The sequence below is a fragment of the Zalophus californianus genome, chromosome 6, assembly GCF_009762305.2.
Source record: "Zalophus californianus isolate mZalCal1 chromosome 6, mZalCal1.pri.v2, whole genome shotgun sequence".
Lineage (NCBI taxonomy): Eukaryota > Metazoa > Chordata > Mammalia > Carnivora > Otariidae > Zalophus > Zalophus californianus.
In genome coordinates, this window is record NC_045600.1 from 5,430,741 (window position 1) to 5,444,767 (window position 14,027).

General features: G+C 61.8%; 1 protein-coding gene across 8 annotated transcripts in view; it reads left to right on the plus strand.

The window, feature by feature from the left end:
* Nucleotides 1–14,027, plus strand: part of CCDC85C (coiled-coil domain containing 85C) — a 74,476-nt gene that overhangs the window by 50,366 nt on the left and 10,083 nt on the right. For 2 of the 8 annotated variants that reach the window (XM_027572848.2, XM_027572849.2), the window contains exons 2-3: nucleotides 4,627–4,700; nucleotides 6,100–6,174. In XM_027572848.2, coding sequence (XP_027428649.2) covers nucleotides 4,627–4,700; nucleotides 6,100–6,174 — 149 coding nt within the window. Of the gene's footprint in view, nucleotides 1–4,626; nucleotides 4,701–6,099; nucleotides 6,175–10,866; nucleotides 10,906–14,027 lie in introns of all 8 variants that reach the window. The other 6 variants (XM_027572852.2, XM_027572853.2, XM_027572854.2 and 3 more) reach the window with 4 other exon arrangements.

Sequence of the window (14,027 nt, forward strand, 5' to 3'; positions counted from 1 at the left end):
GAGGGTAGACTGATGGTCTGCACCCGTGAGGGGAGCTTGCAGACCCGCGGGCTCCGTTGAGTCTCTCCATCCGCGGGCTGGAGAACCCTCCCCCATCCCTGGGGAACACAGGATCCTCAAGGAGGCCGAAGCTAGGGCTGACGTTCTGGCTCTCGGAAGCAAGAATGTTGCAGGCCCTGACCCCTTGCCGCCACCCCCTCCCCCCCAGATGGAAACTGGATTGTGAATCCTCCAGGATAGGTCCGGGGGGGGGGTGCTGGGGAAGGTCTGAGGGGACACATTGGCCAGCCCATCCTGGGGTCCCTTCTGTAGTCACCTCCTTCATTTTCCCTGCAAGCAGCCAAGCCGGGAAATGACGCATACCTCCCTTGGGGCCCCGTTCCTCACCACTGCAAACCCTGGGATTAATTTAATTACACGCTCATCTCCGAGAGGCTGGGGCTCAGAGGCGCCCAGCGGGATCACGAGTTGCCCAAGGCTGCTGGGAAGGATCATCCTCCCAGGGAGCCAAGCCCTCCGGGGCCTCCCACCCCTGCCCGAGAAGGCCCATCTTGCAGCCACCCTGCCCTGCCGCAGGACACCTGCTCTGACCCACGGGCGACATGATGTCTGGCTCCTGGGCTCCTGGCGGGCGCAGAGCCTGGTCTGGGGAGTTGAATGTAGCAGAAGAAGAGGAGGCTTCTCTAGGACATGCGGGGGGCAGCCTCAAATCCTCTTCAGATCCACTGGAATGGGCAGACTCAGGCTGGCCCCAGGCCTCGGGAAAGGCCCCCGCACCAGAGCTGGGAGAACTCTGATGGGCCACCCTTCTGCTTCCGTGGTGTCAGTGGGTGGCTCGGCACTGTGCCAGTGCAATAATTTAATCCTTTCTCCTTTTTTTTTTTTTTTTTTAAATAAACGAAAGATTTTTTTTCCCTATTTTGGAAGTAGATTATTTGAAAATTAGCAAGAAGGGGTGTGAATGAATAAAAACTCCCTTGTTCTCTCATGTGAACAGCGCCACCATCAACATTTCCACGTGCCTCCTTCTGGAATTCACTTCAACACAGATATTTTTAAACGTTGAGAGCAGTTCTACTTCTCATTTTGTGTCCGGTGCTTTCCACTGGCATGTGAAGGTTTTTCCTTATTGTCGAGAAGAGAAACCCTTCCTAAACATCCTTTGAATGACAGGGTATACCCCTCTGCTTCTCCTGGACAAATAGTTATTTCCATTTCTGGCCGCCGCTGCTACACCATCTTTATAATTAGAATTCATTCTTTAGGATAGATTCCATTGGAAGTACCGGGTGATTTAAAATATTTCAAGGCCTCCTCTCTTGTTTGGAGATTAGAAAGAAAAGTCCACCGAAGCCTGGTGGTGTGAAGTGGACTTTGTTCTCTGTAGCTGCTTGGAGTTTGGGGCAAACGGAAACTGGCGGGTTAAGCGAGGACAGCGCCTTGGCCGGTGTCCACGCGTGGCCTCTGAGGGAGGACAGCCGGCCCGTGGGCCCTGAGGTCTGGTCCTGACGGCAGTGGGTGGGCAGGTGGGCTGCTGTTGGGTCATTTGTCGCCCATAGCATTGCCTCTGGCCCTGGCCCTGGCCCCACTCTGTTCTCCTAGGGAGTGTGGCAGACCCTGCTGGGGCCGAGGACGCTGAGGCTGGCGGGCACATCTGCTGACTCCATCCTGCTCCACGACTCTGACTGCAGTCTGACCAAGAAAGGAAACGCCGGGAGCTCCCGGTTGACCCCAGAGAAATTGGCAGAGGGAGCTAGAACTGTCCCCATACCGGGACACTGGGTGTGGGGGCAGGGGCCCCCCTTCCTCTGACAGTGAGTGAGCTGATGGCCTGGCTGTGCATAGGTGACAGGTCCTCTCCTGAGTTCGGGGCTGTGCCTGGCAGCGCGGGCCCACGGTGGGGGCTGCGGTGAGTGGCGGTGGGGGCGGCTTGTCGTGGAGCCGAGGACTGGGCAGTCGAGCGTCCCGGAGAGAGAGGCTTGCACAGGAGCCATGTCTTCTTTCTGGGACCCGTGCCAGCTTCTTTCAACCGCATGGTGCTGTCAGCTCTGCTCAGAGCAACCAGGCACTTGGGGTCCTGAGCACTGACCCGCAGGGGGAGCGGGATGGTGGGGAGAGGGTCTGGCAGGGCCCAGCTCACCCACCAGCAGGTGGGGGACACTGGTCCTCTCGGCCTCCTCATCTGGAAAGTGGGGAGGTTGCCTACTGGACCCTCCCCAGGTGGGTGGCGGGTCTCCCCCGCCCTCCACTGACCCCACCCAGGGTCAGACCACGCAGGGGTCCGCTAGTTATTTGGGTCTCCTCGTCTTAACGTGTGAGGATGAGAGAGCTGGAAGGATCTTTGTAGGTTTTGCCCACTGTTTCCCAGTCGGTGTTCCGGGGAACCCTTCCTGCTGACAGCATGAGGCCCCAGAGAGGTGGGGAACCCAGGCTGCACCCCAGCTCCGTCCCAATGCCCAGAGGGGCCTGGCACACCCTGAGCCATCAGTCCTGTTGGCATGGGAGTGATGTGGGAAGGGATGTGGGGAGTGTCTGTCAGTCCCGGCTGGTTGAGAATGAACTGAGGCAGGAGGGCAGGGGGCAGGCACAGGGCATGGGCTCTAGTGACCACCGGCTGAAGAAGGGTGTGAGGAAGGCCTCTGTACAGCTGCGGCCACCGGGCTGGCCAGGGTCCCCTGCCTGGGCAGGTGGGATCTGCCCAGCGCCGGGCACGCACGCGGGGTCCCAGTGGGGAGGCCCTTGGGGTCACCCTCCTGGGGTCCAGCCCCCCCGTCGCTGCTGCCCTGAGTTGTGCCGCGAACAAGCCCCTTCACGTCTCAGAACCTTGATTTCCTGGCTGTCAAAGGGAGCTCTGCAGAGCTGGGGGCTCGGTGAGGTGGCGTGGGGAGCAGCAGGAGCCCCCCCCCCAGCTGCCTGGTAGTTACGTGCCATCCCCAAGGCTGAGGGCGGCAGGCCTGGCGGGGAGTGGCCCTTCTCCCTCTCCAGAAGGCCGGCATTCCTGAGAGCTGACTGCTGCTGTCTCGGGCAGGAGGAGCTGGTTGTGTAATTCCCCAACAGCTAGTGGGTGGGCCTGGCCGCCCCCCATTCCCGCCACGGGCTGGGCTGATGCTCCTGGGCCTGGTCCAGGGCTGGGTGGGCGGAGCTCTGAGGGTCCTTCCCCTGTGCTTGGAGAACAAAGCACCCCACGGCGGGCAGCTCAGGGGGCAGAGGGGCACCTGTGTGTGAAAGCTGGGGTAGCCTCAGAGAATGGCCTTGCCAATGGGCAGGCCCAGGCCGAGCCCCAGGGGAGGGAGGGCAGGGCATTCTGGGGAGGGGGCCTCCCGCTGAGCACCAGTGGGGGAGGGGCACCGCATCCGTGTCCGCAGGGGGCCGGGCTCATGGGCTATGCCAGCTGTGTGCTGGGGTGGGCAGATCTTCATCTTCCCACCGGTCCATGATGGTCCAGCTTGTTCTCTGACAGCACCCAATCCCCTTTAGCCCGCCCCGGTGTGTTAAAAGTCCTGTGGGGTCCGTCTCCCAAGGCTGCAGTTTCGAGAGGTGGCTTTGGTCGGAGGTGTGGTGACTTCTGAACTAAAAGGCTGGTGGTGTAACCAGTGGAGACTCTGTCCTGTCGGGGGCAGGTGGGTGCAGTAGGGGGAGCAGTGACTGGCCCAGTGGATGGCATGTAGGCCGGTGTCTGGGCCATGTGAACTCTGGCGAGGTGCTCATGTGGACGAGAGGCGCTAGCCTGTCCCTTACTGGGTGGCTGCAGACCACGCAGGGAGGTGCCCCGTGCATCCAGTTGGGACCTGACTGCCCACCTGCACGACTGCACCTGCCAAGATGGTTTGGTCCCCTTGCCTTCCCTGCCCTGTGGTCCACATCGTCTCCTGGCCCCTCTGCTCTGTTGCCCTTGGCTCCCACCTCGGTAGTCTCCCTCATCCCAGCCTGGCCTGCAGTGACTTAGTCCTTGCTTTTCCCCTCTGCTGGCCCAGCTGATCTCTAGCCTGCTGGGGAGGCAGGACCAGGGCTCTGGGAGTCCGGGTGGTGGAATTTTGCCTGCCTTTCTGATGTGATTGTAAAACAGGTCAGTGTGGTGAGGGGGGGGGTGGATTTCAGAAACCCTGCTGCATTCCGAAACTGGGGCTGCATGGCTGGGGAGTGTGTTACTGGCTTGGCCCAGTACCCAGCTCCCGGCTGCTCTCGTCAGTAGAGTCCTTCCAGAATGAGGGTGTCTCACCTGCATTATGTACCCCCTCCCCCCACCTCACCAGCTGTGAATTGTTTTAGAAGTTCCTGTGTGTTAGGCAGGGGGGAGCAGAGGAACCCTGGATGCTGACTTGGTATGCTCAGGAGACTCAGTTTCCCTGTTGTGCTGGGGAGCGGCTCCCTGGACCCCATTCCCTGCTGTGTGCTGCCCCCTGGCTGTGAGGGTCCTGTCGGGGGGGGGGGGATGTTTGGGAGCACTTTTTGGATGCGAAGTATGACAGAGGCTGAGGGAATAGGCACAGGACAGGTGGTAAGGGAACCCCTCTCCTTTCTGCAGGTTCTGGAAACCCCGGCCCAGAGGCTTCGGTCAGGGTGGGGGTCTCTCCCTGGAAACCGAGTCAGCCATGATTAACGTGCTCCCCACTTGTGTCGTTACAGATCCCTCGTCCACCTGCATCAGGCAGCTGGAGACCAAGGTGAGGCTGCTGGAGGGTGACAAGGCCCTCACGCAGGTAGGCTAGCTGGGGGGAGACCGTGGGGGGGCAGTGCCTACTGCACTCTGGGGGCCGGCGTGAGCCCTGCCCCTGCCCCCCTGAACCCCCGCCCACCTGTGTCCCAGCTTACCTGGGGCTCCCTTCCCCCCTCACACCCATAGCCGCCCACCTGCCCCACTGCCATCCGAGGCAGCCCCTGGAACTTTGGGGTCATGGACCTAATCCTCACTCCATGGCCTTTGGGGCGTCCCCTGGTGGTCTGTGAGCTCCTCGGGCCAGTCCATGGTGTGGAATGCACAGTTGCTGAAGAAGGGGTTGCTTTGGCCCTCAGGCAGGCAGATCGAGGCCGGGGCGGGGGCTGGCGCACCCCCACTCTCACCCACACGGAGGCCTCCCCGCTCCTGCCACGCTGATCCTCCCCCGTCTGGGGCGCACCCTCCCCCCTCCTGGGCCTGGCCGGTGCCCACAGACAGATGAGGCTCTGTCTCATCCCCAGCACGTCCCCAGCAGAGGGATGGCGGGTTAGAGGCTGGAGGATGAGGGCCGTGCAGGGGAGCGGCCGGGCAGGGTGACAGCCAGAGCAGGGGGGGACAGGCGGCTCTGCTCCTGCTGAGTGCGGCTGGAGCACAGAGGGGTCGTGACTGTCAGGACGAGGGCCTTCTCTGCTGCGGGTGGGGTGGGGATGGGAGGCTGTGGTCAGCCCTGCACGGGGTCCTGGGGGCCTGCTGGCTTGGCCAACCCCTCCAGCCTCTCTCCCTCGTACCTATCCTGGGCTTGATCTCCCGTGCCGCCACCCCCCCCCAGCCAAGTGGCAGCCGGAATGCCCAGAGCGTTTCTCTGGGAACCAACCCCAGGGAGGGCTCAGCTGCCTGGCCCCGTTGCTAGGCGACCAGCAGGCTTGGCGCCACTGTCCTGCTCGGAAGCCCGCGGCACGCTCTCTGCCCCTGGGCGGCTGCTGGGAGGCTCAGGGCCCAGGCACGGAGTCCAGGCCCCCCCCCCCCCCGCTGCGCCTCGCCCCTGCGTGGGCTGTGTGGGCAGTTCCTATGTGGGCCGAGTACACGGTTCACCCCCGACTCCTCCACACCCCCAAGGCCACCGCACCCATGTTCAGGTGTGGAGCCAGGCATCGAATTGCAAGGCTGGTTTGGTAACTTTAGATGGTTTCAGGTCCTGTGTGGCAGAAGGGCTTGGCCACGAGGCATGCTGGCTCCTTTGGCTCCTCGGGGCTGGGGGGAGGCAGGGAGGGGCTGGGGTCTCATCTGGCTGGGGGCTGGGGCACCTTACATTCCATGTGGGCCTGGCGTGGGCTGATGAGGGTGTGTGGGCTGGGCTGCAGGAGCTGAGGCCGAAGTGATGCCAGGAGGAGTGGGGGTGGTGGGGGCCAGCATTAAGGCTTGGGGCCTTTGCTTTGGAGCAGGTGCCTGTCCTGCTTGCTGCAGCCACTGGACAGCAGAATGAAGGCCAGGACCACGATCTGGACCTGAAGCCTTGGGTCAGTGGCCTCGTGAGTCTGTCCCCGTCTGACTGTTCTTTGTTTCATGGTTCCCTTGGAGAAGCAGGGTGAGCGCCCAAAGCCCCGAATTCAGGATGCTGTTTGCCATGTTGTTCTGTGGTCCAACTGGACGTTGCTTGTGGCCCCTTTTCCACAAAGACGGGCATGGCCCCAGCCCCGTGGCCCCTGCTGTCCCCGGTCACATTGTCCCATTGGGAAAATAGACCCCAATTCCCAGTGGTGGACCTGGCCGTGGACTTGGGGGAAATGTGCACACCATGGAGGGGTGGCCCTTCTCTTTCTTCCTCCCTGGGGGCACCCCTGGTGTCACAAGGGAGGCCCCCCTAGCTGTGCCCACTGGCCCCATGCCCACACGTACAGAGGGGGAGGTTGTCAGGGGCCCTGTGTCTGGGCGTCAGGGCATGGCAGCTATCTGCCCACCCGCCCCCCCCGCCCCAAAGCCTGCTCAGACCTGCTCCCAGGGGTCAGACCTGGAGCCATGGCCCGGGGGCAGCAGCAGTAGGGTTCTGGCCTCCATGCCTGGGCCGGGCCTGCTGGGCAAAGATGTCCATTAGACGGAGGGATGCAGGCCGTTGCCGGGATCCAGGCTTGCTGGCTGCAGGCGGTTAGACTGGGATTTAGGGACAAGAAGCTTTTTTCTGGCTTATGGCCAGTAGCGGGCAAGTACTGGGAGCTGAGCGTCCGGTACAAAGGGCTCCAAGCGTCTTATTTCTCTGGTAGAACTTTTCTTTCTCCCCGAAGCCTCGCGAAGCCAAGCTGCTGTGAGGGTAGCTGTGTGGGCTCGTGTGGGTCCTGGGGGGTGGGGCACCCGGGACCCTTCCCTGGTCTCTTCCTCAGCGGGACTCTGCCCAGGGTCTCCCAGTGAGCAGGTGTTAGGTCCACACCCAGCATCCCAGGAAGGGGGCAGCCCTGTGGTGCTAGGGCCTTGGCCCCCCGCAGTGCACTGTGTGCCTTGTCCCCTTGCTGCAGCGAAAGAGTTGGCCCCCAACCTACGGTCCGCAAGAGCGCCCAGGAGCTGTCGGCGTTGGCGGGATGTCTCCAGGGTCCTGGATGGGGCTCCTGCTGTCCCTGCCACCTGCTGTCACCAGAGCTAGGCCTTGAGGGTGGGTCGGTGGTGCTGGCTGCGGAGCGGGGCGCCACTGGTGTGAGCCAAGCAGGAGAGATGAGAGAGAGAGAGACAGAGAGGGGCCCCCTGGCCTGCTCTCGGCTGCCTGGTGGCAACTCACACCTCACTTGCTTCTGGATTCCTGGGGCAGCTCAGATGGCACCACTCTGTTTGCTCGCCTGGAAAATGGGCACTCACACACTTCGTGTGTAATTGATGGCTTTAGGGGTACAGGGTTGACCAGGCCCAGGCCTGAGCATCTCCTTGTCCCAGCTAGCCGGACTCGTGTGCATAGGGGGCTGCCGCAGGCCCATGATGACAGTCCTGGCCTCATTCTAGGGGAGTCCAGGGAAGAAAGGGTTTACTTTCTCTTCTTCCTCAGGAGGAAGGCATGGCCTCCTACCAAGAGCCTCCCCATCCACCCCCAGGGGGGCTCGGCACTTAGTCTGAGCTCTCAGCCCTGTGAGCTGCTAGTTGTCATGATCCTCCCTTGAGGAGCTCGGCCCCCACGTCTGTTGGACTGTCAGGTACTCGGGTTGGGTTGCTGGCTCTCTGTGGTCACATCTGCCTCTCCAGCGCTTAGCACAGCTGGACTGGGTGGATACATCTTGGGGAGCCCCTGGCTGCCCCCTACCCAGGGTCCAAGGCCGGGAGGGGAGGCTGGCTCTTGCCCAGAATAAGGAAGTTCTGCTTCACTAAGGTAGTGAGCGTGCCATCTTTGGAGGTAATCAAGGGATGGATGACCACGTTTGGGAATCCTGGAGAGAGAGAGAGTCCTGCCAGGGGTGGGATTCTGGCCTGGACCTCATGGGCCTGGCTTGTCGGACTTGATGATTCTGGCACTTAAGTCTTGCCACTGAAATCAGATTGCACAGAAACCTCCAGCTCTACAGAGGGTGGAGAGCACCTGCCTTTTGGCGAGAAGCGGGAGAGAGTAGGATGTGTCTTTGAACCACCTTCAGGGCACGTGGCTGCGGGGTTTGGGCGGGAGGGCGGCGAGCCTCTGCGGCCCCCATTTCCCACTGCCCCCGCCCCTCCCCTCATGGCCTCTGTTTAACTCCAGAATAGCTTTAATTAAAAATGTGCCAGCGTGTTCACAGAAGTAAATTATTATATTGCAGTTCGTATTTTCTTTCTCACGTTGGCTTTAAAATTTCGTCAACACAGCTGCTTCCTCCGTGATGATTCACTTCGAGCCCCCCCACACACGTTATTATTTTTCCTGGGGATTCTGTGCCCGGCCGGGCTGGGGTGGGGGCGGCTGGCATTGACGCTGGGGCCTGGCTCCTTTGGTGTCCGCGGTCCCCTCCCCTGCTGGGCTGAGAAATGAAGCCTCCGTGTTCGCCCAGGAGCCAGCTTTTCAAAAGAGCAACAAGTGCTTGAGCGGATCTCCCGTGGGGCAGGTGGGCCGCGTGGAGGGGAGTGGAGGTGGCCGTGCAGGCCCGCCCCCCTCCTTCTCACCCCTGTGCCACGCCGCGCAGGGTCGCTCGAACACTCGGGTTGCAAGTGACCCCAAGATTGACACCAAGGGTTGCTGTAACAAAGCATACACTGGGTGGCTTCAGCGACGGAAGTGTATTTTCTCATGGTTCCGGGGGCCATGGGGTCAACAAATGAACCTGGGGGGGGCACAGTCCATCCTGCAGCAGGGGTGTGGTGGGCCTACTTGTATAAGGAAGTGGGCTTGGGCCCTGGAGGAACCTGAGTTCCAACGACCCATGCGCCAGCACTTGCCTGCACTATGGCTTTAGGCAAAATGCCTTCTGTCCTGGTGCCTCGGTTTCCTGACGTGGAAGATGGGGGTGATGGTGATGGCCCAGTGCAGCGTGTGCCATGCTGACTGTAACCTGGGGGGTGCCCAGTGCGGGGGCCTGCCTGTCTCTCCCTTCCCTGGTCTCGGGGACCTGGGATGTTCGAGGCCTGGCCCGTCTCTGAATGAACGGTTCCTCCGTGGCCCTCGTCTGTGTTTTGAGCCATACAGGCTGGGGGACAGGGGAGCAGTCTGCCACCATCTCAGCCCGTGCTGGACCTCCGTCCTGTTGTCTGAGTGCCTGAGGAGGATGTGTCATCCCGAGTGGCTGGTTCCCTTGCCCAAGCCCTCCAGAGAAGCTGGCCTCCAGGATTTTTGCGGTGGTGTCTTCTGTGACATGTTGCCGGTTGTCTGGCTCTGAGCCGTCCCCGCTCGGCCTGGCTGGTGTCTAGGGTTGGGGGTCACATCCTGCTCCCTCTGTTGTGAGTGGGTGGTCTCTGCGTCTCTGGAGGGCTTTAATTACTTCGTTAGCAGAACCTTAGAGCCGGTCCAGGCTCTCCCTCGGCCAGGGAGGAAACCTCTTCTTTCCAGCATCTGAGCACATGGTCTGGCTAGCAACGTGGGCAGAAAGAGACTAGGAATTCCACCTCTGTCCCCTCTGTGCCCGAGGCTTAATCACTGTCCACTGTGAGCCACATGCTGGGTGGCCGTCAATGCCAAGCCCAGGACTCCAGAGCCACAGGGCCTGGTTCAGATCGCCCGAGTGCCGCCTTACCAGTGGGGCGGCGTTGGGCCAGGGGCTTAACTGCTCCGTGCCTCAGTTTTCTCATCTGTCAAATGGGACACCAGTGGTGCCCGCCCCAGGTTTAAAGGGCTGATCCCGCAAAGCACCAGGGTCCAGGGCCGGCCGGCGGTGAGAGTCGTGGGCCGTCCAGCAGGTGGGTGCCCTTCTTGACCCCAATTTATGTGTAAGCAACAGAGCCTGGAAAGTTGAGGAGTTGCTCAGACTCACCCAGCCCGGGTGGGATTTGGATCTGGGGAGTCTGTGCCCCCACTAACCCCCCTCACCTCCTCCTGCGGGGTCCTGTGGCCTGTCTCTTGCTCACCTTATTGGAACCAGTACTGGGTTGCCGAGGGGACCCGTGAGGGTCGACGGTCACTGTGGCGGATGAGACCTGGGCCGTGTGCTGTCCCGTCAGCTGCAGGCCACCGGTCCCGGGCAGTACGCACACCCCCACGTTTGGAACCTGGGATTTAGGGCCGGAAATCACGTGCGGCGTGGGGATGCGGTGCCATCTCCCCTGAGGAGAAGTCCTGTGAGCCGTGCCCCAGCCACACGTGGTACGTCCGCGGCCTACTCTGAGCACTAATTAGGAAGAAACCTCTGGGCCCCAGCCATGCAGCAGCCGCGTTCTTCGTAATGGCCTGCAAATGAGTTCTCTGAAAACTAAAGTGGCAACGAGAGAAAGCCGGTCTGGTTGGTAGGCAGTGGCAGGGTGCCCTTGTGAGCGGCCCCGCAGCGCCCCTTCCCTTCCTCTGCCAGCTGGCGCACCGGGACCTTGGGGCGCCTCTGGGCCAGTGCAGCGGGCCGGCCTGTCGGGGTTGCAGGTCCCCGTGTGAGCCCCGGGAGGGCTGTGAGCGAACCGGGGGGCCGGCCCGGTCAGTCCTTGTAGACGGGGGGTGGTTTCTAAAAACATGGGGGCTCTCTGGAGGTTCCCACCCCGGCCCCGCCGAGGTCCCGGGTATCCAGGGAAGGGGTTGGGGTGGGGGTTGTGGCTGGCGTTTGCTGGGTGACACTGCTCCTCTTCCCTTCCAGTTGGCCCGTCCCTACGGCCGCCCGAGAAGCTGGCTTCAGGTAGAGCCGCCTGGCGGGACGCGTGTGCAGTGGTGTTTGGGGTGGGGGCTGCCTCGAGTGCTGTGTGCTGCTGTGTCTGCTGTGGGTCCCCTCCCATCCCTTCCTGGGAGCTGACCACCACCAGGGGGCCCTGGCTCTGCCCTCTCCGAGCGTGCAGTCGTGTACAGCTTCGCCACATGACAACAGCAGCGGAGCCAGGAGCCCACGGCCTCCCGCGGCCCTTCTCACCCAGCTCTCCCTGCCTGAGTCCGGTGGTCCGAGTGGTCTCGACACCCCTACGTCACCGCTCACCCCAGAGTCCCCACAACAGTCCCCGCGTCACCTGTCAGACCCTGCCTCCCTGTCGGGTGCGCTCAGGAGGTGCTTCTGCATGACACGGTCCCGCGGGGACCCAAGCCCTTTGGGAGCAAGAGGGAGGGGTGTGACTAGCTGCCCGGAGTGAGCCCGCCCACAGCTGCCGCCCAGACAAGGAGCCCCAAGCGGCAGGTGGGGGAGGTGGGCGGGGTCCTCCCTCCCTGTCCTGCTGTGGCCCTTTTCTGCTCCAGCACCCCTCTGACGGTGCTCCCCAGGGGTCCCCTGCCACGCGATGGCAGGCGAGCTCGCCGCAGGACCGCGGGGGCCCGGAGAGCCTTGGGTCACCTGAGTGCACGCCGGCTTCGAGCCGGGTGTCGGTGCAGTGACAGCCCTGGACGGGGTCCTTAGTGGACTTGGGGGCCCTGCCGACTCCTGGGGCTCGCCCTCCCGGTCGGAAGGGGCACGTCTTTGTCTGTACCCAACGTTTCTTTTACTTTTAGGGATTGTGGGAGTCCCGCCCACTCTGCGTGGCAGATCCTTTCTCCCTGTGTCCTAAGGGACCCACGTTTGGGATTGCACTCCCTGCAGGTGCAGGCCCAGCCACCCCAGAAGGCCCCTTCAGCTCCACTTCTCCTCCGTGATAAAACCTAGGGATTTCATTCTTCCAGGTCATCAACAGGCGAATCCCAGAATTTTTAATTTGGTTTTAAGTGCAATTATGGTCCCTCATTTTGATGCATCATTAGTCACATCGCCCCTAATGAGAGATTGTACGTTTTTCCCGCCAGCTTTGTGCTTCGCTAATAAAGTTCTGTGGACGTGCAAATATTTATAGATGATCGCTGAAGGCAGGGGTGGGAATTGCACGCACTCATTTAAACCCGCCCCCTGCCCCCTTGTACACACAAGGAAATTATCTGGCGGGGGGATGGGGGGGAGGGAGGGAGGAAGCAACATAAACCTGTGTTTTCAGTAACAACACATGGGTTGCTTCTGAACCCATTTGGTCCCGGGCCAGAAGAGCTGTGGAGGAGGTGAGACTTAGCTCAGAGGAGGATCTAGACGGTGGGGGCAAGGACAGGGCAGCGTCCAGGTGTCCTGGTCCCAGGGGCCGGCCGGAGAGGGCAGGGCAGTGGCTCAGATCCTTGGCCGTGTGGTCAAATGTCAGTGTGTGTGAGCTGGGCTGAGCCTTACCCCTGGTCCCTTTCGCCAGCCTGGCAAGGCTGGTGGGGGATGCTCCCGCAGAATGGGGTTGGAGGGCCCGGCGAGGGCCTGGTGGCACCGGCTGCAGATGCTCGGTGTCATTGGGTTTAGAATGCACTCTCCGTTCGAGAAGAGTTTGTAAGTGTCCAGACGCCTGGCCAGGAAGATAATTGCCTTGGAGTGAAGCTGGGTTGACGCCCCCGCCCACGGTGGGCGAGTCAGGGAGGCACAGGTGCCCTGATGGGCGGAGGGGTACCCCCCCAAGGTGGGGAGTGAGGGTTGGCACTGTGGCCTCTTGTGTTTTTGGTGCCTGGTGACAGGGGGGCTCCACTAGATCGGGCCTCTGCTGGGCCAGGGAGGACTAACGTGGCTCTGGTTAGCAGTCGGCCATAATCAGGGGTGTGGCAGTCACATTTTAAGGGTTCCTGGGGATACCCTGCCACACTTCAGGGGCCACCCCGGGGGGGGATCCTCATTTCTGTCACCGCTGTGCGTCTTGGTGACCTTTGTTTACACTCAGTTCCTCCCGGAGGCCATGGGAATGTCCCCCGCTCTGGCCAGGTGCCTGGGTGGGGGCTGGTAAGTAGGCGAGCGATGGCGTGGGTCTGCTTTCTGATGTTTGCCCTGGCAGCCTGCACTGGGCACCTGCCTTCATTGTGTTTTTACTCCAGTCCCCCAGCCACTTCCAGAGTGCTGCTGTGTGTGTCCCCTGAGCCGGCCCCTGAGACCGAGGGGGTTGGACCTGGGTCTGATGGGGATGGGAGAGCAGAACGCAGGGAGTTGGTGAGGCTAGAGGCTTGTGAGAAGTGGGGTCTGGGTCCAGCAGTTGGCAGGAGGGGAGCAGCTGCGTGTGGGTTCCTCCGGACCAGCATGGAGGGGGCTGGTGCGCAGGGGGAGGGACCCCCAGGTCTGGTCGCTGTGCCGTCTTGCTCACCCCGCCCCTGCCCTCCAGGCTTTGTTTGGGGACTTAGGGGACATTCTGCTGTGTTTTGTCTGCCCAACAGTGTGCCCTCAGTTCCTTTGAAGTAGAAAAGGATGTCTGGGCCAGAAACACCCCCTGGGCTCTGAGTGATGCGGAGGGCCCAAAAGGCCACAGCTCCTTCTCAGAGGGCCAGTGTTGGATTAAGCGTGACCCCTGGGTCCCCTCCCTCTGCGGAGCCCAGCCCCCAGCCCCCAGGTTCTGGGGGCATTTGCTTTGTCCTGAGGGGAATTACCTAAGGCCAAATATATGTCCATCCCTTCCTGTCTTCCTCCCTCCCTTCTGCACCTCCCCCTCCCTCCTTCTTAAGCAGGCACTGGTTCCTGTCGACATAGAGGGCAGAGACGCAGGGCCCACATTTGGGAGCTCCTGTCTGATGGCAGAGGCTGAGGGCAGCCTGAGCAGCGCACAGGGACAGGTTCACCCATGGGAGGCGGGAGGACCCCAGGGGCTGGAGTGAGTGTTCCCCAGGCCAGGAGCGGAGACCCCGCGTGCAGGCTGCTGGAGCAGAGGAAGGAGGGAGTGCCACATACTCATTTACTCCTTTATCCTGTTCAAGAAACGTTGATAAAGCAAGCACTGGGTGGGGCGGGGGGCAAAATGAAGGCCCCCGGCCACATGGCACCAGCACGTGATGGACTGAGGA